This window comes from Eschrichtius robustus, chromosome X (assembly GCF_028021215.1).
Source record: "Eschrichtius robustus isolate mEscRob2 chromosome X, mEscRob2.pri, whole genome shotgun sequence".
Classification (NCBI taxonomy): domain Eukaryota; kingdom Metazoa; phylum Chordata; class Mammalia; order Artiodactyla; family Eschrichtiidae; genus Eschrichtius; species Eschrichtius robustus.
This window is the reverse complement of record NC_090845.1, coordinates 109,827,683-109,854,102: the sequence shown is the minus strand read 5'-3', so window position 1 is coordinate 109,854,102 and position 26,420 is coordinate 109,827,683. Positions and strand designations below refer to the sequence as shown.

Sequence of the window (26,420 nt, the reverse complement as noted above, 5' to 3'; positions counted from 1 at the left end):
TAATGTTGCTCCTTCCTTCCTTCCCTCCCTCCCTCCGTTCCTTCCTTCCTTCCTTCCTTCCTTCGTATTTCTTGCTTAAGACTGTAATAACTCATTGTATTTTTCCCTAGAGCCAGTCATGAATTATTAGTGGGTCTGTAGTATTTTTTTTTAATTTTATTTATTTATTTATTTATTTATTTATTTATTTATTTATTTATTTATTTATGGCTGTGTTGGGTCTTCGTTTCTGTGCGAGGGCTCTCTCCAGTTGCGGCAAGTGGGGGCCACTCTCCATCGCGGTGCGCGGGCCTCTCACCATCGCGGCCTCTCACCATCGCGGCCTCTCTTGTTGCGGAGCACAGGCTCCAGACGCGCAGGCTCAGTAGTTGTGGCTCACGGGCCTAGTCGCTCCGCGGCATGTGGAATCTTCCCAGACCAGGGCTCGAACCCTTGTCCCCTGCATTGGCAGTCAGATTCTCGACCACTGAGCCACCAGGGAAGCCCTGTAGTATTTTTAATTGTGTGAATTTTTATTCACTATGCCATAGAGTACTGTTTGTAATAGCCATGTTTATAAACTGATAATTTCATGTTTGATGAGGAACTATTTATTAAGTAGACTTTTTACATGATATATTTTATGTACTCTGTTTATTAATAATCTTGCAATTCACAATGGATACCTAGGCTGTATCAATACTTTAGCATAGCAAGACTTGTAATCATGACACAAGATTTTATTTAGCTAATGTGACTGATTATCTATCACAGTAGAAGTATGAATAGCACCTTGACTCATAAAACCACTAGTTCTTTTCCCATTCCAATTTGAAAATATTAACCATTCCACATTTTGCCATAACAGGCTTAAGTTATAATTACAGAAATTTATAGAGGTCAAGGGAGGTCACCTAGAGATTTGTTTCTAGTTGGACCTGAACATTTTGCAAATGAGGAAACTGAGGCCCCAAGATATTAAGTGACTTACCCAAAAACTGCATGGCTAATTAATAACAGCTGTCTTTGCATATAGTCTGTAAGGCTTGTTATGAATTACAGTAATTAAAGCTAATAATTTTATCCCCTCTGCCTCTTCCTTATTTTGGAAATGGACTATACTCTTTGGAAGTTATATTCCAAATCACTCAGGTCATGGCTAAGATTTACCATGCTTTTTGGCCTCCAGTTATTTATTTGGAGTATGATGACTTAAAGCTCCGTTTTAAGAGGAAGTGTGGATGGGTAGAATTTAAAGAAAAATAAAGTCTTGAGCTCATCAGAAACCAGAAGTTCTAGAAAAATGCTGATATAAGTATTACTTTCCCTTTCAAGTTCTGATAAATGGCTTCTCCAGGCTGAACACCTGAAGATCAATCCCTAGATTCAGAGAGAATATACAGTAGTTCATTTTATTCAGCACTTCATAGAATTTTTAAAAATTATTAAATTATTAGCATTAATAGAGGCCTAAAGTGATCCTTCATGCCAATCCACTCAACCTAGTCACATGATTTCCAACTACAGAATGTTCCCTTAGCTGCTGAAAGCTGATCAGTGATCAGTTTCATATTTAGTTTCTCCCCTAAAACTGGTTTTCGAAAAATGGTTTTCAATAATGTTCCTAGGAAAAAAGTGCTCCCTAGAGGATCAGTGAGAAATCATGAGTCACTTAGCCTTGATTGCCTCTTGACTTATAAATAAGCAAAACAGAATTTTGACTACCTTTTTGTTCATATTACATGTGCTTTCTTCTACTAGGAGGAAAAAAGCAGGGCCTCCTTCTGGCTCAGAGACCCTTAGCTCCACCTATGAACACTAACGGATTCTCTAGTCTCCTCACTCTCTTACTATCTGGTGGGGTACAATCCACTAAAAAAACAATTATAGAGGTATAACTGAAGTACAATAAACTACACATACTCAAAGTGTACAATATGATAAACTTCGGTATGTATACACATGTGTAACTATTGCCATAGTCAAGATAGCAGATATTTAGATCATCCCAAAGGTTTCCTTGTGCCCCTTTGTTCTCCATTTCTCCCTTATTGTCTTCGCCAGATAACCGTTGATCTACTTTCTGTCACTATAGGTTGGTTTGCATTTTCTAGAACTTTATTTAAATGGAAACATGCATTACATACACATTCTGTTGGTCTTTTTTCACTCACTTATTTTGAGGTCCATGCATCTTGTTATGTATCAATAGTTCATTTTTTTTGACTGAGTAGTATTCCATAGTGTGCATTTACCACAGATGATTTATCATTTCAGCTATTCATGGACACTTGGGTTGTTTCTAATTTTTAGCTGTTAATGAGTAAACCTTCTGAACAACCTTGTACAGATTTTTTGTGTGGACAGAAATTTTTATTTCTCCATGATAAATGACCAGAAGTGCCTTGCTCTCCTGTTAAATTTAGCTTCACCTTTTTAGGGAACTGCCAAACTGTTTTCCAAAGTGGTTGTACCATTCTACTTTCTTACCAGCAGTGTATGTAGTTGCTCCACACTTGGTGTGATCAGAATTTTTTAGCTGTTCTGGTAGGTCCGTAGTGGTATCTCATTGTGGTTTTAGTTTGCACTTTCCTAATAACTAATGAGGTTGAGCATCTTTTCATTCATTTATTGGTCATGCCTGTATCTTTTTTTATGAAGTATCTCTTCAAATCTTTTGCCCATTTTAAAAACTGGATTTCAACTCTTTATTAATTTGCTCAGATTTTGTCTCCTACAAGGCTGCAAAATAGGTTTTCCTTACAATAAGAATTAAATACATGTTTGTAAGGCCCACATACATCATTCTCTTGGCAACATCTGTGTCTGTTTACTCCTGAAATGTAGTTTCTCATGTTTCCAGTCTATCCATTTAAATCCTAGATATTCTAAGATTGTACTTACATTTCTCTTGTGACTAGCTTTTTGGTAAGAATAGATCTATAATAAATCCATTGAACTTTATCTTCTCTAGGGAATCTGTAGTATTTTAGGTAACAAGGTTATATGTGCAAGGCTAAAAACATCCACTTATGGTGCTTTGTAAGTGCTTTATAGAAAATGCATCCTGTGGGAATTTTGAACGCCACCAAGACATTTGTGTATTTAAGGAAATAATTTACAATGGTAACATTGATTTCAAGAATGGGAAGCGAGGCTGTTCAATGAATAACACTTACTGTAAATAAGTGAAACTTTTCCTTTTCTTTCTTTCCTTGTTTATTTATTAATTTCTTTCTTTATCATTAAAAAATGAACAACTGATAACTTACTTGCGTTGTTTCTTTTAAAAGTTATATATCGGCAAGGCAGTGTACTTTTATCTGACTGTATCTAAGAGAATGTGGGGTTTAGTCTTTGTATTCAAATCATAGTTCCACTAGAAATCTTATGTAATTTTTTGATCGTGTTACACCACATTTCCTTAGAAGGGAACAAATCCATGTTCAAGTTTCTTTCTGAATAGGAAACAAATCTCTTTAACAAAGAGGGATTGTGCTTACATCCATCAGTGATTATTTTTAAAAACTTCTCTGTTATCTGAAATGACAGATTAGCCATGTATTTATTTTTATTTGCTCATCCTTTTCCAATGAATGTCTTTACTATGACTCAGATGCTCATATTAAAATCTTTGGAAAGTCTCATCTCATATGCCATCGTATGAGTGAAAATAAATGCAAGTCTGTAAATTTATTTCCTAAATATTCCTAAAGTAAATTTAATTCCCTAAAGTAAATTTAATTCCTAAAGTAAATTTCCTAGTTAGTGCCCTGAATCCATGGCAAATAAATGGGGGGCGGGGCGGGGGGCGGCAGTTCACAGTAATTCAGTTCAAACACTTTCTTGCTTGTGTCTCCGAATAGAATTTGAGCTGTTGTTGAAAAATCTTTGGTAATGCCACAATAAGGTTGCTCTCTCACTTCTCCCCTTTTCCTGGCTCCCACTGATTTCAGAGAAATCTCTAGGGAAGCAGTTTTCAAAGTCCCTGGACGAATAACGTAGGCCTTACCTGGGAACTTGCTAGAAATGCAGATCCTCGGCCCCTACTGCAGACCAGCTGAATCAGACACTGAAACTGGGGGTGTGGGGAGGGCAGGCCCAGCAGTCTGTGTTTTGACACGCCTTCCAGGTGATTCTGAAGCATGCCAAAGTTTGGGAACCACTGGTCTAGGGGAATGAAGGAAGTTGTGAATGCAGGCCTATATAAAATTCCTTTCCTACAGCTCCAAGCTGACAGGTTCATGATGAGGTTGCTGTAGCAACAACTGCACAGTAGGATTGGAGAATGAAACTTTGTGAAATTAAGAGGCATGAATATTAACCAATCCCATATTCTAGATCACTAAGATTTATATTGGGCAAAATGGATTTTTACTTTTAGCCTTATGTCAAGAAGCAGTTTCATAAGGTTTTATGTTTGACAAGTGGAAACCATGCCATTTTTTTAAGCATCACTCCTATAGAATTTAGACAATTTTGGTAGAAAAATAGAATTACTCTTAAAGACATTCATCACAGGACTTCCCTGGTGGCACAGTGGTTAAGAATCTGCCTGCCAATGCAGGGGACACGGGTTCTATCCCTGGTTCGGGAAGATCCCACATGCCCCAGAGCAACTAAGCCCATGCACCACAACTACTGAGCCTGCGCTCTAGAGCCCGCGAGCCACAACTACTGAGCCCGCGTGCCACAACTGCTGCAGCCTGCACACCTAGAGCCCGTGCTCCGCAACAAGAGAAGCCACTGCAATGAGAAGCCCATGCACCACAACGAAGAGTAGCCCCCGCTCGCCGCAACTAGAGAAAGCCCGCGCGCAGCAACGAAGACCCAACGCAGCCAAAAATAAATAAATAAAAATAAATAAATTTATTTTAAAAAAAGACATTCATCACAGAAATCATAAGCAACATCCTCAACAGTGACATATAACCCTGAAAGAATTTATGATTGACTTTTCATAATAAAATATAGTAGCTTTATTTACCTGTAATACCTGTTTCACAGAACACAGTGCTGGGTACCTAATGGCTGTTGAATAAGCATTAAGATTTGATTCGTTAAACCCTTGTTTGGCAATTGCATGTCACAAAAATTGCTATTTTAAAAAATATATTTGTATTCTGTACTCTTCTTTCTAGTATATGGTCAGTCTAAATTCTAGCACTTTCTGTATTCAAAGAATTAAATTCATTTTAGGGTTTGCATTTTATTGATATGTGCTAAGGATTAGATCCACTCAGTTAAGCTTCTTCCTGGCCAAATGACATACCCTGTCTCTGATGTCAGTCTGAGAAAATCCTATATAGTGTACAACATCCCCGGATTACCTTATCTAAGTATTACATGGACATTTCAGATGATATGTCTTGGCATGTGGTCATTTTTCATTAACTTATTAAGGTCTGTTAAAGCATCTTTTCCCCTTTTTGACACCTTGCCATAATTGAATGCAAAATTGACTGTAAGGCTGAATGAATGTCTGATATTCATGCAGTAAGTTGATGGGGCTTCCTTGGTGTCTAGCAGACACCACGCACAGATGAGTGTTTTAGGAAAAGGGGCTCTGTTGCTATCTAACATTGGCTATGGACAAGTGACATCTACCCTGTGGACTTCATTTTCCTCAACTGTAAACAAAAGGGATTCATTACAGCATCTCTAAGATCTTAAACATTTTATGATTCTAAGGCTTAGGGGGAATTGGGGGGAGAATCCAAGCCTTGAAGCACTGCTGAGGTGCAATATACGATTGAAAGTTTTTTTATGTATTTCTTGAAAGAATGAATGAAACAGAATAATTAGCATAAAGTCAGCCTCATACTTCTTTGGAGACAATGGAAAATAGTGATATTAAGTACTCATAATTTTAGAGTTTAGACTAATGTGTTTTAGGAAAAATACTTTCAAAAAGTATACTTAAACTTAATGTTTCTTCCTCAGAGTTTTCACATTGAATTATTTATTCTTAACCCTAAGGTGTATTAAATACTTAGAAAAGCCAATAATTTTAATATTTTAAGCATAGGTGTGCTCTGCAGATCATATATATTCTTCCTAGAAGAGAAATATCTTTTAAAGGACAGCTCTCTGCACTTTATACTCCCCTGCACTCACTTATTTCATTACATTTGTGCAACCTAAAATTATAGGTCTAAAGCTATTTTGGGCATGCTTTTTCCAGAACCTTGTAAGAATCAACAGGAGCATAATTTTAAGCTACAGAAATGCAAAATAAGCACAGAATCCTAGCTACCATAAATATAAAGGCCAGAATTCTAACTTGGCAAAAACACATAAATACTAGCAATGGAGGAGAGGGACATAAAGACAAAAAAGTAGAATTTTACCAGGTATTTCTGTATGTTTATAAACCTTTTCTCTGAACTTTGTTTCTTCTCAGAGATGGAATTTTGTGAAACTCCTCACACTCTGTGCTCTGGCTACCAGAGAGACATGCACAGTGTTTCTCGGCATGGCTACCAGCTAGAGATGGGATCCGACGTGGACACGGAGACAGAAGGTGCTGCCTCACCTGACCATGCGCTGAGAATGTGGATAAGAGGGATGAAATCAGAGCATAGTTCCTGTTTGTCCAGCCGGGCCAACTCCGCATTGTCCTTGACTGACACTGACCATGAAAGGAAGTCTGATGGAGAGAATGGTAATAGAACTATCTATATTGCTTACATAAAACCCAGAGAGGATGCAGGTTTTAGCCTTTGATTTGTTTTCCTTCCCTATGTCTGCCTACCCTTCATTTCGTCTGCAGAATGGAGATGCAGGTTAGCAGGGTCCCATGGTCAAGGCATGTACCTAAGTATCTGGCAAATAGACACATTCATTTACAATAATAGATGAAGTACTTTTTATTTCTGGTGATTCCCCCAAGGGAAATAAATCTCAAAGAGTCAGCAATATTGTGCATGTCTTATTCATTACTCACCTTTTATTTTCATCTTTATTTTCCAGTGCAATACTAGTGATATTTATTTTAGAAGTACTCATGTCATGTATTTTGGCTTTGTATCACTATATGAACAATGAGACGAACAGCTGTATAGCAAGCTTATTCTGTATGTGCTCTCTATTTTGATTCAGATTAACCTGTCAAGTGTACAGACAAAGGCAAATTAACCAGATTGGACTGAAATGACTAAAAAAAAACAGAAGGTGACCATCAGCCATTTGCCAGACAATACGTAGTAACAGCAGTATCATTAAATTGTAGTTATATATTATTTTCTTACAACTTTTAGAAATGGAAAAGTTTTGTCATTTTGATTTGTTGGGAAGAGGTTAATTTATTTTGTTGTCTGCTTTTCTGTCCCTACCGAAGAACAAAGTCCCTTCATAAAAGTCACATTAATGCTTATTAAACACATTAATCTAATCTCCTCCTCATTCTGTTTGTCTAAATTTCATAGGTCCCATCACCATGACCACAAAGCCTGGTCTGTTAGCAGTGGCTAATGAGTATTTTCTCAGGTGCCAGAGAGGTAGCCAACAGCCCTGTACCTGCAGCGTTTTCTATTCTATCCTCCTCTGCCTCCTTCAGCCTGTAGGAGACATTGGCCACAAGGATATAATCAGGAATGACATTTGTAATATCACTAAATATCCTATCACCAAATATCCTTGAGGGTCTTGATATTTTAGGTTTATTTTCATGTATGTATGTATGTATTGTTGACTTAGGCCAAGAGTGTAGAGGAGGTGAAGTGTGGAAGTGAGAAGGGAACATATTTGATCTATGTCATGCATATTCATGTAAGTGAAGCAGCGTTAGGATGGAAGTTGGGAGACCTTGGACTAGCCCCTACAGTTTTGGGGCTTCAACTGTCAAACAGGAAAAATAACGACCAAATTTATGTGAAATGGGGTGATAGAGGATCTCCTGTATTTCAAAGACTTATTGTTCTTCCTCATCTCACTCCTGACATAAGGAAGTTATAGCCAGTTCACTGGGTTGAAACATTAAAATAAAAGAAAGGAATTTCCCCGTAGGGCTCCACCATTCTTCTACTCCTGCAAGACCCTAGGTATGGGGTTTCTTCTGGGGTGATGAAACTTCTGGAATTAGGTAGTGGTAGTAGTTGCACAACTCTGTGAAAATACTAAAAGCCACTGAATCGTACACTTTAAGAGTGTGAACATTATGGTATGTGAATCGTATTTCACTGAATTTGTTATTTAAAAAATACTACTGGATGAAGGGTAAGGATTGAAGATTGAAGAATCCCAGATGACTTAGACAAGGATTAATTAGTAAAAATGTTTGCTATTACAGGTTTTAAATTCTCTCCTGTTTGTTGCGACATGGAGGCTCAAGCTGGGTCTACTCAAGGCAAGTGTTTCCAAATATTCGACGACAAATTATTTTACCTCACCCCATCCCTGACACCCACCCTACAACATTCACCCCTGCCCGTCTGATAAACAACACACAGGCCTGGTTAATTAACCTGTCAAAGATTAGTTTATTGGTAGCTTGTTGGTTTGCTTTCCTCTGGAAGACTTCATGTGTGTGCATGTTGATAGTAATGAGGAGGTGGAGGGGGAGCTGGGGAGAAAGACGAGATTTAAGGTAGAATAGGGAAACGTTGATTTAGCATGAGGGCAGAGATTTAAATCAGGTTGGGTTGGTTTTGGCCTCATGACTTTCTGTTCTATCAATACATTATCTATGATTTTTTGCATGACTCTAGCCATTAATATAGTATAGTTCAGATACTGTCATAACTTTACACCTAGCAAATGGTCTTGGTCTTTTCCTTCCGGTGCTCTGGCTCGGCTTAAGAATCACACTATACCCATGTCATCAATTATAAATAACACCTTCAAATGAAGGAAATGTCGTTCATTCTTTTCTGTAGACCTGTTTTTATACCGTGTCATTCCTCAGTGAGGGGACATTGGTGTCCGTTTACTTTTGCCTTCATTGTGCTCATTGGGCTTTGCCCCTTTGCAGAGGGATACTGAAAGCAATATTTATTAATGATTTTAATGAAAATCAAACACTTTGTGGCAGAGGGAATCCTCACATCTGACCACAGGGCAATGACTCAAAATATGTAAGGAACTTGGGGAAATGGATCAGAGGGAAGATATATTAGAATCAGCTTCATCAAAGTGCACATTATCCTCCCCTTCTTCCACCGTGAGAACTGCTTACTGTGATGAGCCACTATATGCACTGTGTTCACGTGCCACGTCCCTTGGATGTGTTAGGAACCTTCAGGAATGTTTGGGGCTGTTCAGTTTCGTTTCGCCTTCAGTCTATAATCAGCCATCTACCTTGACCATGTAACACTATTTACTGAGACAGAGTTGGAAGACTCAGGAGTAAAGGCTGTGTATCCTTTCTTTTCTTTATAGGTTTATTTTCCTTATGATTTATTTTAGGAACTGGATGCGCTACCACAAAATTGGGCAGGGCGCCGATATAAAACTATGATCCACTCTGCTAAAAACTAGTCCTTAACTGTAAGCCTCTTTTGGCCCAATGTGCACCTCCAAGGAGGATTTCAATAGAGCATAGTGATAAAAAGTTTGTATTGTGAAGCCAGGCAGCTTAGATTTAAATCCCAGCTGTGTGATCTTGAGAAAGTTGCCTAAAGTTTCTGTGCCTGAACTTCATCATTTGTAAAACAAGGAGAATATTGCTATTTACCTCTAAGATTTTGTGATGATTGAATAAATTAATGTATATAAAGGTTTAGAATAGTACTTGTAACATGTAAGTACAATAAGAATGTTCACTATTCTTACTGATCAGCACTTCACAATTTCCAAACACACTTTTAATATCTTTATCTCATTTCATCCTCATGTCCCATCTGTGGAATGATTCTATTGTTATCAGCATTTTACATAGGAGGAAGAGTTAAACAGCAATTCAGAAACAAGTTAGCTAAATACAATTGATTGTTTTCCAAATAGCCACTTTTTTCCTCCCTTGGATCATGAATGAATATAAGATATGAACTTGAACAACTTTTCTCTACTCAGAGTTCTGTAAGTTTTACTCTGCTCCTACTAGTAATTTTCAGTAAGGAGTATACAATTTGGAATCTTACGACCTAAAGTAAGATTTCACCAATTTAGATTCCATAAATTTTCAATCAGTGATAACCAGGCCTGGCCTGCCTTCAACATTTCCATAGATTCTCACAGAGGAGGTTTGAGTTGAGAGTGTAAATGGTTTTCCTAAAAACGTGTTAATTTGAAAAAACAAGTTATTTTTAATGAATTAACATTTATGTGCAGACGTGGCTATTTATTTCCCATTGATCTCATACATTCATGAAAGCAGGCCTAGCAAGGAATCTATTTCAGTAATTTGAGTTTCTATATACTTGTTTGAAAGGAGTAAATAGCTTAAAATTTGGGGGATTTATATACTTCACTACCTCAGACTCCATGCCGCTCCATCCCTGTGTTTCAGTTAGTGTCAATGACATTTTATTTTGTTTCTGTCTTCCTATACATTCTGATTTTTAGATTATTGATGAGGCAATGGAAACAATATCATGGATCGGTTTAGGATGATTTAAGCTTCACTCCTGTAAATTTGGGAGAGAAGTGAAGATAGGGGAAATTGTTAATTTGGGTGTGCTGTTCAGCTGAGAAAGATTCTGAGATGTGATTTCAAAGGCACTTTCAATTCTATCCATCCTAGGCTATAATGTCTTGGATTTTCTACTTATATTTCCAAAATCATGTCTATAAGGACTTATTTCTTTCATTTAATTAATCGATCAAGCCTTTGAAAATGTTTATTTTTTCTCATTTTCATAAACTCTATTTGGTTACCCTTAATTGAATTGAAGTTTCTGATATGCTTTAACCCATGAAAAATTAAAATAAATAACCTTCCATTTCAGTACCGAAACAGACTGAGAGGTCTGCAGTACAAGGAAGGGAGAGCAGCAGGTAACAGAAGAGAATGTGGATTTCTCGTCTTTCACAGGGCAATCAGAACACTAATGCACTTTATTTCCATTCCCTCAAATTTGTCCTAAGTAAACCCTTTGTTGTCTATTGACGCTTAATCGGCTGTTAGGAAAAATGCAGATTTACTCAAGTTAGCTTCAGCCTGAGGCCCATGAGCAGGACACTTCTATATCAGTCATAATGCTTTATTCATTCTACTCCTTTTCTACTCCCATTCCACATTACTACCAACCTTACTATTCATTATAGTCTAATACTTGAGTTGTGTATTTTCTATCTTCACGATGGTTTTTAATAAGTACTAGATAGGAAGCTACTTGAAGACAAAGCCTGGTTTATTCATATTTTTGCTTCAGTACTTACCCACTGGATCTGGAGCCCAGTAGGCACTAAATAAATGAAAAATATGCTTTGCTCTGAGGGGAAAAATTAAAACTGAGAGCTAATATATTTTGTAGATCTTCTCTAATAGAAATGCTACAGTGGGTCAAACCTCTGGTCATCTAACACACAACTCTGCCTCTGACAGGTGATCCAGTGGGCTTTTCTTAGAAGGATTTGGCAGTCCTACTTGAGCATTAACCTCAGTGATTAGGGTGTTCCTCAATAATTACATTTGACTCTACATTAGGTTGGAGGAAAAAACTATATCAGCAGCTAAATCTGAATAATCAATTTCCAAGAATGTGTTTTTCACATGTGGCCTAATTGAAACACTTGGATTAGAAAATGTGAAAACGAAATTGCTTATCAAGAAGCTAAATAGGGGGAAATAGGTAGAGAAAAGACATTTATAACCTTTAACTAATAAAGTATAAGTTGCAAAGAAATTATTTATGGCTATGCTCTTGTTGATAATGCTATTTCTGTGTAAGCAATATTTACTGAGCACTTACTCTTTGCCAGGCTCTGTATTGGAGACTGGGGATATATACAAGATGACCAGTACACGATCTCCACCCTCAAGGAATTTACAGTCTAGTGGGCAAGATTGATGCCCTATTAATTAGGATTGTTTATTATTATTTATTATTGTTATTGCAGGTAACAGCTTGAGCTAGCTTAAAGAGAGAAAAACAAATTCATAAAAAGGGCATGTGAATGCTTCATGGGACCAGGACAAAAGAAGGAACTAGATTAGAAGAATTGCCGGGGCTTTGCCTCTTGCTTCTGAATCCATTTCCTTCAGTCCTGTCTCTGCAGATTTACTTTCTCTAAATCTCCATCCACAAGGCAGGCATAAAACCTCATACAGTTCTCCAGTTTATATTTCTTCTGTTCAGGAAAGAAGTTGAGATTAACTGGATGTTTTTCAATGCCGTTTCTAAATTCCAATGAGACAGATTAATTTTCCCAGCTTGAGTCAGATGTCTACCACTGGTCCCATCAGCTGCAACCAGGGAGTAAGGTCAGCAATACAAATGTTGCTTTCTGGGAACCCACCCACTGGATTCTTGGAGCAGTTTGCAATGCAGGCGGTCAGAGTCAAGTGGGCATGTATACCCAGCGAGGTCTACCAGAGAAGATAAAGAGCTAACTTTAATACGATTTAGTTAGTACCCTGATAAAAAAATATGTGCAGCTTGCTATGAGAACACAAGGGATGTGAAATCATTTATTAAAGTAAAAATTGTTGTATTAATGCAATCTAAATAACAGTGTTCTCCAGACGGTGAGTGATTAAGAACATGGACTGTGGTATAAGATAGACCTAGGTTTGTGCCCTGGTTCTGCCACTTTACTGTGTGTCCTTGGACAGGTAACTAAAGCTCTCCAAGCCTCAGTTTCCTTGTCTGTCAAATGGAGACATTACCTATTTTAGTTTTTGTATGTGAGGATTAAATGAGAAAATGGACATATAGCACTTTACAGTGTTTTATATTAAATGCTCAATAAATCTTAGTCGTGGTTATCTTTCACACAACAAGAATTTATTATGCATGTATTGTGAGGTAGGTGCTACAGGGTGAAGTCTCTTTTATCAAGGATTAGCCAGACATGCAGTGTGGCTTCTGAAACATCTGGTGTCCCAGGAAACTCTAGCGTAGCAGAGTTCAGCCTACCTTCTCATTTCAGACTGGGTAAAATTCCTTGCACTTGTCTTACCTTAAATAATACATCATTTTAATAGCCAACAGTCTTGTTCTGCTAAGTAGAGAAGACTATGAGAGGGAATTCAATGAAGCACTTCAGACCTGGCTGAGGGTTAACTTTGTACTATTGTATGTCCTATTGTCATTGTAGTAGCCCCTTAAGGTAGAGCTGGGATTTCAACTACTCAGAAGCCCTGTTGATTTCCATGATTGTTGGGCGGCTGAGCTCCCTATGCACTGCTCAGGAACTTTACAGGTAACGGATTATCTGGTCCAATCCCATAATAGCCAAAAAATCCGTTAGTACTACTCCCTATTGCTTCTGCACTGCATACCACAGAAACCTGGTAATATACCATGTGCTACCAACAAACACCATACCATCATAGCCATGCATTTGTCGTTCTCAGACCCTGAATTGCTTCATCGGAACAGCAGGCAGGAGTGGTGAAAAAATAGCTAGCCTAACACCTGGGTTTCTTGAATGACATGTAATAGTTATACCCAAATGAGGAGTTATGCCTTCTGATATTTGACCATGTGGGGCCATTCATGTGCATTTAATGGAAAAATGTGTTTGTTTTACACTTCTTTCTTTTGCTTTTTTTTGTTTTCCCTTGGTAGTGTAAGTTATACAGGACACTTCCATAGCCATGATAACAGTTCCTCGGGAACCATCTGAATGTCGAAGGAAGTGTGTGAAACAATGCAGTGACTTGGTAATAGCTTTGGCAGGAGCCCTGCCATATAACTGACATCCTAATGGCTCTGTTGGACCCATTAGGCATGTATAAGACAGTGCAGATGACGTTGTAATGGCTCCTTTGGAGATGTTACACGATCAGAGGAAGAGTGTGAGTCATTGGGATTACTTTATGTGTGGGTGAGACACTTCTGCGATGACCATGATACTCTTACAGTTGAAAACGATTTTGATGATATTGAAATTTCAAGCCATTATAAAGTTAGGTATAACAAGCTTATATTTTCCTTTTTAGTAGGGAATTTTAACTACTATTTTTTTTAGTATGAAAGTAATATCAGCTGATGGTTTAAAAATTAAAACAGTAAAAACATGGGTTTTTGTTTTTTTTTTAAATTAATTAATTTATTTATTTTTACTTTTGGCTGTGTTGGGTCTTCGTTTCTGTGCGAGGGCTTTCTCTAGTTGCGGCAAGTGGGGGCCACTCTTCATCGCGGTGCGCGGGCCTCTCACTATCGCGGCTTCTCCTGTTGCGGAGCACAGGCTCCAGACGCGCAGGCTCAGTGATTGTGGCTCAAGGGTGTAGTTGCTCCACGGCATGTGGGATCCTCCCAGACCAGGGCTCGAACCCGTGTCCCCTGCATTGGCAGGCAGATTCTCAACCACTGCGCCACCAGGGAAGCCCTAAAAACATGTTTAAAGTGAAAATCCTCTCCCTCTTTACTCTTCTATATAAAGTATAAAAGTCATAGGATTACAAAGATTCCATCGTGCATATGCAAGAAAATAAAAATTATTAACCGGCATATAAATCTTTTAGGTAATTTTATAACTAGGACTTCCAATTGTATCACCAGGGCAAGAAATTATCAAGACACTATTGAGAGGTAGCCAGTGTTAACAGTGTATTATGTATCATTCCCCAAATGTTCTGTACATGTACAAATGGGATAACATAGTAAAAAAAGAACAATAACTTTTTTCTAGTTAATATTATACCTATATAATATATAATATTAAATATATAAATATATAATATTAAATTATATCATATATTTATAGATATAATATATAGATATATATAATATTATAATATTATATAATATTATTATCTAGTTAATATTATATTTTCCCATGTTTGCAGTATAGATCTGCCTTATTCTTTTTTTTTTTTTTTTTTTTTTTTTGCCACACTGAGTGGCTTGCGGGATCGTAGTTCCCCGACCAGGAATCGAACCCAGGCCCCGACAGTGAAAGCGCCGAGTCCTAACTGCTGGACCACCAGGGAATTCCCCTGCCTTATTCTTTTTAATAGCTGTATATAGTATTCTGTTTCTGTATGTATCATTTTTTACTTAGTCCCCTGTTTATGGAAATCTAGGTTTCCAGGGCTTTGATATTAAAAACAATGCTGTACTTAACATCTTTGTACACATCTTTTTGCTTACCTGTTGGATAATTTCTTAGAAGTAGAAATGATGGGCCAAGGATATGTACATTTGACATTTTTTATAGATATTACCAAATTTCCCCTTTAAACAACCAGTTTATCTTCCTACTAATGCTATATACTACTAATGCATCTGTTTTCCTGTATCCTTTTCAACACTGGCAAGGAATGAAAAAGATTTCTAATACCCAATCTGCTAGATGAAATATGGTATCTTTTTGTGCTATTATTTTGCAATTTACTCATGAGTGAGCTTGGGCATCTTTTTGTATGTTAATGGACCATATACATTTCTTTTTCCTAAATTGTCTGTTGACATTGTTTACCAATTTTTTCTATTTGAATTTTCTATTTCTTTTTTAATTAATTTTTTAAGTTGAAGTACAGTTGATTTACAAGGTTGTACTGATTTCTGCTGTACAGCAAAGTGACTCAGTTATACGCATACATACATTCTTTTTTTATATTCTTTTCCATTATGGTTTATCCCAGGATATTGAATATAGTTCTCTGTGCTATACAATAGGACCTTGTTTATCCATTCTATATGTAATACAAATTTTCATATTTCTTATTAATTTTCAAGAACATTTTATATATAAGAGGTAAAAAAAAACCTTGAACGCATTATGCATTGGTCCTAGTTTGTCATTTGCCTTTTGAAATAGGTTCATATGATGCATTTGTGCTTGTAGATATAGAGCTTTGTATTTTTAAGTGGTCAAATTCAACCATCTATACTTTATAGCTTATGGAAGTATATGAAGATTAGCTATAGATAGATAGATAGATAGATAGTAGGTAAAGATACAGATATAATTGTTAACAATATTATAATGTCCCCAATTCTAAAAGTAAACTGCTTGAAAATTTATTTTAATTTTAGGTTAGAATATAAATATCTACATACAGATCATAAATCTAAATGGATGTTATGCATGCATGTAGTATGCATCATGGTTATATTTACCTGAAAACAGACTTCAATGTGGAAGTAGTTTCAGTATAAATACAGCATAAATAATGTAATTTTTAAATTAGAATTATTTAGGTTAGTCTTCATGATTGATCTTGATATATTGTTTAATCACTTATTTATTAGTACATTAAATAGTGTACTAATGAGTAGTGTACTAAGAAGCCAAAATGAGTTAATGTGGGGAATTCCCTGGCAGTCCAGTGGTTAGGACTCAGCGCTTTCACTGCTGAGGGCCCGGTTTCAATCACTGGTCGGAGAACTAAGATCCTGCAAGCCACGAGGTGAGGCCAAAAAAAACTCAACCAACCAACCAACCGAACAAACAAACAGAACCCAAAATGAGTTAATGTGCTTACAGTACATCATGTTACTTTATAAGGATCCATGCAACTTGATATTTTAGTTGAATTAAAACATAGGCATGTTCATAGTATTTTAAAATATATTAGTTAAAATGAAAATATGTATCATAAAAATCTAGAACTAATGAATAAATCCAAGGGCCAATTCTGGGATGGGGGGGCAATAAAATAGATAAGACAATCAAGAAAATGGGAGAAGATAAGAAATAAGCATGTCAAAATAACTATAAATAAAGAGGCAACTGATTCATAAGAGACTACTTTGTGTACCTCTTTTAAGATATGCTTGAAAACATGGGTGGAATAGATGATTTTATAGAACAAATATGAATGACCAAAATGCTCTGAGAAGATAGATAAATATAAACTTTCTAATTTATATTATAGAAATAAATTTTCCAAAGAACCACCCAAACCAAAAAAAGTAGCAGATCTAGACAGTTTCATAGACAAAATCTGCCAAAACTTTAAGGAACACATACATCATTTCAATGCTACTTAAATGTTTACAGAGCATAACAAAAGTGGAAGCTTCCAAATCTTTTTTTAATTTTTTGAAAGGAAGAAAAGCAATGAGATCTAAAGCAGAAAAAGAAATCACAAAGTAAATCTACAAACCAATTGTAGTTGTGAATACTGATGCAAAATTTTTAAGTAAAATACTGGCAAACAAGGTCCAGCAATATAGTTAAAGAATAATACACTACAACTAAGTGCAGTTCATACTAGGGAATGCAAGGATAGTTCAATATTAGGAATTCTGTTACTCTAATTTATCATATGAATAGATAAATATAGGCAAACCATATGAAAAGTTGCATAGATGACAAAAAGGCATTTCATAAAACCCAATGTTATATTAAACAAACACATAATATTTACTCTCTGCTTGATACTGTTAAGTATTTTAGATATTAATGAGTTTAATTCTCACAACCACTCTATGACTTAGGTACTAATAACATCCCCATTTACAAATGTGGAAACTGAGGCACAGTGAGGCTAAGTAAAAAGTCATTTAGCTAGTACGTGGCAAAGCCAGGATTTAAACCCAGTCTGATTCCAAACCCTTGCATTTATCCACTATACTATACTACTGCTCATTAATTTTTGATAGAGACTCTTAATTTTAAAAAATATATAATATATATAATTTCTTATGTAAAATCACAAAATCCAGTTTTACTCTAAGTGAGGAAACACAACAAAGATTTCTGTTAGAGTCAAGAACAGAACAAGGATGTCCATTTTCACCAATTACTTTAAACTTATAATGAAGGTAGCAACTGTAGCCACGAGAAGAGAGACTGAACTGAGAGAAATAAAATTAGAAACAATGAGGTCAATTATTATTTGTAAGCTATACAGTTGTATATCTAAAAAATCTAAGAAAACTGAACAATAAATTAACACAAATGACAAAAATTCAGTAAATTAATTTGGTATAACATTAGGACACCAAATTAATAGTTTTCATCCATACAAATCACAACCAATTAGAAAATGTGGTTGAATAAATTATTACTTTTACGAAAGCAACAATGATAACCAAAATGCCTAGGAATAAACTAGCAAAAAGACCAAGACACACACTCATACACACATACATTTACACACACAAACACAGACACACACACAACAATGCTATTGAGGAATATAGAAGAAAACATAAATAAATGGAAAGCCTTACCCTGTTTTTGGATGATAAGTATCACTATCATAAAAGTCTCCCTAAATTAATCTGTAATTCTAACATAGCTCCAATAACAATATCAATTGGTCATGTAAAAACTCTGATTTACTGGCGCTAATGTTCAAATGGGAAAAAAAAAGCCAACATGCAAGAATACCTTGAAAATATTTGGAAAAAATCATAATGTTGTGATAATAAGTTTGCCAGATGTTTAAATATATTTAAGTTCATTTTAATTAAACTAACATTCTAATACATGAATAAAGTGTTAGTTAGAATGGAAAAGGAAGCCTGTAAATGGACCCAATACAAACAGGAATATAATATATGATAATGATAGCATTTCAGATCAATAGGGAAAACATGGATTGTTTAAAAAAGGTATTGAGACAATTGGGTAGCTGTCGAGAAAACAATAAAATTGATTCTCTACCTCACTCCCTACACCAAAATATATTCTGGTGAATCAAATTTTAAATGTGAAAATAAATAGTAGAAGGAAATATGGGAGAATTTTGTCCTAACCTTAGAGTAGGAAAACTTTTATAGATATAGCAACAAAAAAAAAGAAAAAGAAAAAGTAAAAAGAAGCCATAAACAAAAATGTTGCCATGCTATCTTTATTAGCATCCAAAGACAAAAAGGGTTAATTTCTCTTATGTAAAAAGTACTCATAGTCAATAAGAAAAAAGTCTCAACAATAAAATGAAAAATAAAGTGACTATAGGCCATAGAAAAGGAAATAAGAATGGTTCATGAGCATATGAAATATGTTAACCTTACTGCTAAGAGAAATGCATAATAGAACTATGTTATTTATCACTGATCACATTGCAAATAAAAAATTTGATAATATACTTTGTTGGTAAATGTGTATAAAATGTTGGTTATAGGAGTATAAATAGATACAATCTCTATGAAAGAAAATTTGGCAATATCTAGCAAAAAATATACCTCCTTTTACTTAGCAATTTCACTTCCCGGAATTTATCCTACAGCTAGTCAATGGGTATGCAGTGAAACGTGTGAGGATGTTCATAGTAGCATCGTTTGAAATATCCAAAAATCAGGGATATCAATCAAAATGTAAATCAATAGGAGGCTACTTGTATAATTTATGGTAGAGTCATGCAATGGAACACTCTGTAGCCTTAAAAAGAGTGAATATACATGGTGGAAGGAGAAGTGGAATGCCTTAGCGGGAATTGCACAGCGGGATTTCAACTCTATTGACACTATATTTATTTGCATATTTATTTATAATATTTTATTTCTTAAACTAGGTGGTAGGGGTACATTAGTGTTTACATTATTGCTCTTTATACACTTTTATGGATGTCTGAAATATTTTTTCATAAATTTAACACAAACAAAATGAGACAACTATGTATCGAAGTAAAACAATCTTCGACATACATCATTAAGCAAAAACCACAGGGTTTGAATCATCGTATATAGAAATGGCCTTTTTGTCTGTGACCCAGAGTAAGAAATAAAATTTACATTGTGACCCAGTTCTCAATGAATCTATAAACAAAAATAAAAGCTAGAAAAAGTTTTCATAAGACAATACCTACCCTTACTATGAACAGCGCCCTTTGACATTTTCTGTTCTGTTTTATTTCATGTCATTATAATGTTAACTGTGATCCAGTGAATTTATTTCTTAACCAACTCATAGGTCACAACCTGCAATTTAAAAACTGTGGTGTCCAGTACACTACACTTGATGTGTGATTTTTAATGGAATGACATGTATATATGCTTGTAGATGTATAGAATTTCTCTGGAAATAGTCACAATAAATGGATTATTCTGATTGCATTTGTGGAAGGGAACTAGGTGACTGTGAGATAGGGTTGGAGGGAGATTTATTTTCATCTGTGCTCTTTTGTACTTTTAGAACTTTGTACCATGTGTTATTAAAATTTTTAATTTAACACAACTAAAAAGTAAATAAAATGACAATGGTATCAAGGAGGAATGAATCCAACTCACTTGCTTTCTAGACCACTTTTTAAAAATAACCAAATGTAAACTAGATGGCTAGTGGGAAGCAGCCACGTAGCACAGGGAGATCAGCTCCGTGCTTTGTATCCACCTAGAGGGGTGGGATAAGGAGGGTGGGAGGGAGATGCAAGAGGGAGGAGATATGGGGATATATGTATATTTATAGCTGATTCACTTTGTTATACAGCAGAAACTAACACACCATTGTAAAGCAGTTATACTCCAATAAAGATGTTTAAAGAAAAAAAAGAAAAAGAACCAATAATTAATTGCTGCTTACAGGGTTCTTTCCAATGTTTGAAAATAAATGAAAGAAATAAAAGCTTCCCTAAAAAAAATGAGCACAAGATTATTAAATATTCCCTTTATGGCAATCTCCAGGTGTAGCTCTTGATTTATTTCTTTAACACAGCTTTTTTGGTGTGTGTTCCTTGTAAAAATAAGATGAGAAACAAATCTTATTAGACCAAGGGTAATATTTTGCTCTTTACATTACTATTAAGTCACTTGCTCATTTTAATTGTCATTATGAAATTAGAGCCCCATCTATGGAAGAGCCATATTCTTCTATTTACTTGGAAAAAAGCTATGTTTGGAGATCGTTTCTGTCTTACAGAGAAAGCAAGGAAGGCATGGAAGTATTGTTATCCAGCCGACCAGCAGTTTTATGTTTAAAAGTTGTCTGCCAAAATTAGCAGTTTTAAAACAAAGACAGCTGAGAATTTCAAACTTTTCATGTAGTATATACCATACTATTTTCCTTTGAAACCAAAAACATGTATTTGTCATTTAACAATTTCAGCGGTGTACGCATAATTGTGTTTGCATGAACAAATGACTATTATACTAGGCGGTTGACTTTAAATAGCATTTCTTTATTCTCCAAGGTCTATATTTTTAATTTTTTGTTTTCAGTTTTATTCTCCTATCATCTAGAAATTTGTGTTTAAATAATTTTCATTTATTTTGTTGTTTGTAAGTGCAAAACTAGTTTTTTTTGAGGTAACTTATCTTTTATTTTCATTGTTCCTTGGCAAGTTTATATTCGCTGAAATAATCCTGCAGCTAGAGAGATTGTGTGGCCTGTAGAAATCTTCTGTGCAAAAGTTTAATAACTTTTACTATGAGAAAATTGGCAGCCTTGTGAAATAATCCAAGAATTACCCTTCTACCACATTTTTTATAAACCTTGGGTTACCTCTGCTAAAGAAGGGCCAAGACAAGAGAAGGTTAAAACTAAGGGAGTATCTCATTTCCTGATGAATTCGTGAGTTCTCTGTGCTTACTTCACCTGACTTCCGGATTACCATGCTCCTAGTTTTCCTCTTATCTCAGTAGTCACTTCTCTGTCTTATTCGCTGATTCTTCCTCTTCTCTCTGACCTTTTAATATTGTAATGTCCCAGTGATGTCTTTGTCCTAGAGTCTTCTCCATTTACACTCACTCGCTGAATGATCTCATTTGGTCTTGATGCTTAAAACACCGTCTAATACACAAATGAGTCCCAAATTCATATCTCAGCCAAGACCTCTCTTCCAACATCCATTTTCAACTTACTTGATGATTGCACCTGGATGGCTAATGGGTATCTTAAATTTCACTTGTCCAAAACTGAGCTCCTAATCCTCCCTCTACTTCAAACTTGCTCCACTTGCAGACTCGCCCATTTCAGTTGATGGAAATGCCAGCCTACCACTTGCTCAGGCCAAAAACCTTGGCATCGTCCTGAAAGCTCTCTCACTCTCACACCTTACATCCACTCTATCAGCAAACACTGTTCCTTTACTACCAACCCTACTGCTATCACCCTTGTCCAAACCACCGTCATCTCTCGCCTGGTTAATACCCCCTAATAGGTCTCCCTCCTTCCTAGAATGATCCTTTTAAAATGTCAGTCTACTCTGCTTAGACATATTGCAGTGGCTTCTCATTTCACTCAGAGTAAAATATTTACAGTGGTCTAAAATTCCCTCCCTGATATCTCTCTGACCTCACTTCCTTCTATACTTCCCCTTATCATTTCTGCTCCCACTTCAATGGCATCTTTGTCCCTCTCCAGAAAAACTGGAGCACACTTCTGTCTTAGGGACTTTGCCTTAGCTAAGTCCTCTGCTTGGAACTCTCTTCCTCCAGATCTTGCATCTTTAACTCTCACACATCCTCAAGTCTTTGTTCAGATGTCTCCTTCTCAGTGAGGCCGACTCTGACCCATACTATATAATACTGCAACTTTCACCCAACCCCAAATGCCCAATACCCTTTACCCTGCCCTTTTTTTCCCCATAGCATGTGTCATCTTCTATATAATTTACTTATGTACTGTGATGATTGTTTATTGTCTGTTCCCCCCATCAGAATTATAAGTTCCACAAGGGCTGGGATCCTTGTCTGTTTTGTTCACTGAAGTATTTAAAGCTTCTATCAGTAGAATAGTTTTGGACACTTAGTAAGTATTCAACAAATATTTTGAACAAATAAATAAATATAGAGATGTAATTCTTGCTATATATGTTTTGACTGTGTCTTTGCACAGAACTGAATAACTGTTTTTGATTGATTTGAACTGTTATTTCTTGCACAATTGATTTTTTTAGCGCCTTGTCTATATGCGTAAACCAACTTGGTTTCTGAATGATTTGATCAGTCAGCTCAATAAACTCAGTAGTTTTTAAACCCCTTTGTTAATAGTTGAATCAGTCAGACCTGTTTACTTGTTTCCTGGATTTGTTTAGTTTCCGTTTGTGATGACTGTACTGGCTTTTATAGGTAAAATATTCAAGCTAATTTATGCATGGAAAAACCACTGCAATTGATATGCCAAATCAATGCATGTAGACATAACCATATTCAATCACAATTAGACTACAAGTCAAATCAGTATTGTAGGAGAACTTTATAGTCAGCATAGTTCGTTTTAAGACTAAGAAATAGCAAATAGCAATCGGTTGTGTATCCATAAATAAATAAATAAATAAGCGCATACATATATCTTTTTGAGTGATTTATGAAAATAAGCAAGTCAATCAAAATTGTCAAACAGTTTGATTCATTTAAGACATTGCCTAAATTGATATGTTGTCTGACTGAATTGCCTGGTCATTCCGGTGGAAGTTATTGAACCTTTTGTTTATGAAGACACAACCGTATTTTGTCAAATGACGCATCAATTGATTTTTTAAAAAACCATTCCAATTAGAATTGATCAATCAATTCAGTCAAAATTGAAATGTGAGTCTATAGGACAGTCAAGTCTAAATTAAAACTAGGATAAGAAATTATATGAAGATGTTAAAGTGAGATTTTACTAATAATCCTGAGTCACGTCAGAGTTTGAGGAAGTGTCTGTACAAGTTGAAAAACCAGTGGGAAATGAAATTTCAACATTTCAGCCTTGAAAGAGTCATGAACCCATCAACTCATGACATTTTCACCAGTTCTCCCATACTTACTGGTGTCAAAACAGTGCCACAACCGATATTGAAGTACCTCAGGAAGGAAAAGCAAGACAAAACAAAACAAAACAACCACAAAAAAGAAAGAAAGGAAACAGTAGCTCTGTGGATTAAGTACTTGATATATATGTGTTTACTTACCCACAACATATGTGCATAAATTATTTTAACCTTTGGCTGCTTTCATTTTAGTCCTGGATCTATAGGATACCCTTTATTAATTTGTATAACTTGCACAGGAAGCAGTAAGGATTTGGAAAGTAATTTTATCTTTTCCCTCAAGTGTAGTTTTCTCCCTGAGCTCTGTCATTTGTACATCAAACTAACACTGCCATTTTTATCAGCTTCAGCCACAAGAAGGTTTATCAAGGTGTTTCTGTTTCACTTCTTGTTTCTAAGCAGCTGCCTAGAACTGGAGTCACGAGTCTGCTAAATTGGGCAGTCATTTGGAGCTTGTTTTTTATCACGTTCTTCTAAGAACCATAATTTTCTAAAAAGAAATTAGCCCAAGGTAAATCTCAGCAGAAAAGTGGTTTTCTCTGATAATGGTTTGCCTCCAATGAAGAGGTTGGTCTTTACCCACAAGAACTAGAAAGAATAATTTGGACATATTTTCTTGTACCTTATACCTTGAGCCTGTGAGACTTAAAGAAATATCTTGCCTTCCAACAAGTTAAGTTTCAGTTGTTCCAGGTTGAATTAGTGTAAATAAGATAGAAAGAAGAGCCCTAGCAAGTCAATACTGCATTGGTAGTAAACTGGAAAATACTGACAAATTATCCTTTTAGGCCTTAGCGAGGTTTAATCTAAACATCGCTTTCTCCTGACAGTATGAGAGAGAAGAGGGTAATTTATTACACAGTCCTGATATGGATGAGAAAAGACTGCTGCTTGTTCTTCACTGTTCTGGCTCTTTCCCTCTCCATGCCAGTTCAATTTTTGTTTTGCTTCAGAAAATCATTCTCCAATAATATATTTATAGGTCTTGTAACTTTAATGCATAGCAATTGCTGCCTTATCATGGTGCATTTGAGTACTTGCTAGCTTGTTTAAGAATGTAGATTTTTAAGTGCCCCTTTGAAGCTCAGGTGTCTCTTAATCCCCACAGGAAGCATGTTCTTAAAAAGCGTCATATGCAAATCTTTTCATAGTTTACCTGCTGTAGGGGACCAGGATATAAACTAATCTTTTAGAAAATCTGGTCACATTATCATGCAAATAATTACCCTGCTCCCAAATTGATGGTTTTCATGACTTGGGCTTTTTGTTTGCTGGATTTATTTAAGGTGACCCCTATTTCTAGTGCAATTAAAATTTATTAGCCATTTGCAGAAAAGGAGAAATTTGTGTTTTTTGACGGAAAAATATTTAGTGTTTCTTTCAAGTTTCTTATGATTTTTAATTGTTTCATCATATAACTCTTATTCTATGTGATAGGTGTGAAGTTCAAATATGTGAAATGTGTGGGAGAAAAAATTAGGTCAGCAATTTGTTCATCCTTTTCTGTTAAATAAATTACTTGGGTTAAATGTCACATTTTCTAACATGGATATGATAAAATAACATTTTTAATTAACCCAAGAGGGATATGGACATAAGAAAACCAAACACTTGCTCCAGGCAGGATTATTTCTCAAGATACTGCATTGTGAACAATATTTAAATTACTGGTTATATTTATCCCATGTATTTTGCAAAACTTGAAGTCTTATATTAACAGTGCACCTCAACAGTTAGAGTAATAAAGAAATGAACCTCAAACTTTTCACACATTTTGGGGATAGTATATATATTAAGTAGTAATAAATGTTTTCCTACATGATGTACCCCATACCAAACTGAAGCCTTACTATGTTTAATTGCTCATCTAGACTCCAGAAATATTTAAACTCCCAGGTACCTCTAGCCAAAAGATTAAAAAATTAAGATGGAAATGGTGAACATATTTACAAAAGGAGGAATTTTAGTAAGAAACTCAGTTAAATTTAGTTTTATTGGTTCAGAAGGGAAATAAATTTCTTTTGGAAAACATTTTCTAAAAGAGAAAAATGTATTATGGATATATGATTGGACTATTAAATATAAATGTTGCAATCTTAATCTTCTCTAGACCAAGCCATTGTGACAAGATTTCCCTATATAATTAGCAGCACGCTGCATATGCCAGTGAGTTAACAAGAGAAAAAGAATCAGTTTGATGCCTTAAACATAATTAACTACAATGTATGAATTTGCTTTACTTCAGATATTGTATGAAACATTATTACCATTTTGTGAGACTTCTAAAGTTATTAAACACTTTAAAATTCCCTTTGAGGGCAAGGCGTTGTTATAGGAATGATACGGGGAGGTGTTGTGCGGGGAGAGATAAGGATTAAAAACAAATGTGGTCACAGGCCTTCTACTTAGCAGCTTGCTTACTTGGACCTAATGGTGTTGATAAAAGTAATTCTGATGGCATTATTAGCCTATCTCTATACAACTAGGCCAATTGACCAAATAAGATCAGTATTTTTTCCCAATTGTCAAGACAGCCAATCACCACGGGTTTGATTGGATCACTGCACAGTTGATCCAATTCATTAGTTAAGATTACTGAAATAAATCACACTTGGAGGAAACTCAAATGCAAGTTAGTAGGCAAGTACCATGTGGTGGAACAGTTCCATAAGAGCAAGCTCATCAAATGATTTCTGCAAGTCATTATTTATATCCAGAATTGATTCAGTGAGTAAAGTCATTT

General features: G+C 35.6%; 1 protein-coding gene across 3 annotated transcripts in view; it reads left to right on the top strand.

The window, feature by feature from the left end:
- TENM1 (teneurin transmembrane protein 1) overlaps nucleotides 1–26,420 on the top strand; it is a 570,000-nt gene that overhangs the window by 70,816 nt on the left and 472,764 nt on the right. For all 3 annotated transcript variants that reach the window (XM_068532554.1, XM_068532553.1, XM_068532552.1), the window contains exons 2-3: nucleotides 6,383–6,643; nucleotides 8,270–8,326. In XM_068532554.1, coding sequence (XP_068388655.1) covers nucleotides 6,383–6,643; nucleotides 8,270–8,326 — 318 coding nt within the window. The remainder of the gene's footprint in view (nucleotides 1–6,382; nucleotides 6,644–8,269; nucleotides 8,327–26,420) is intronic.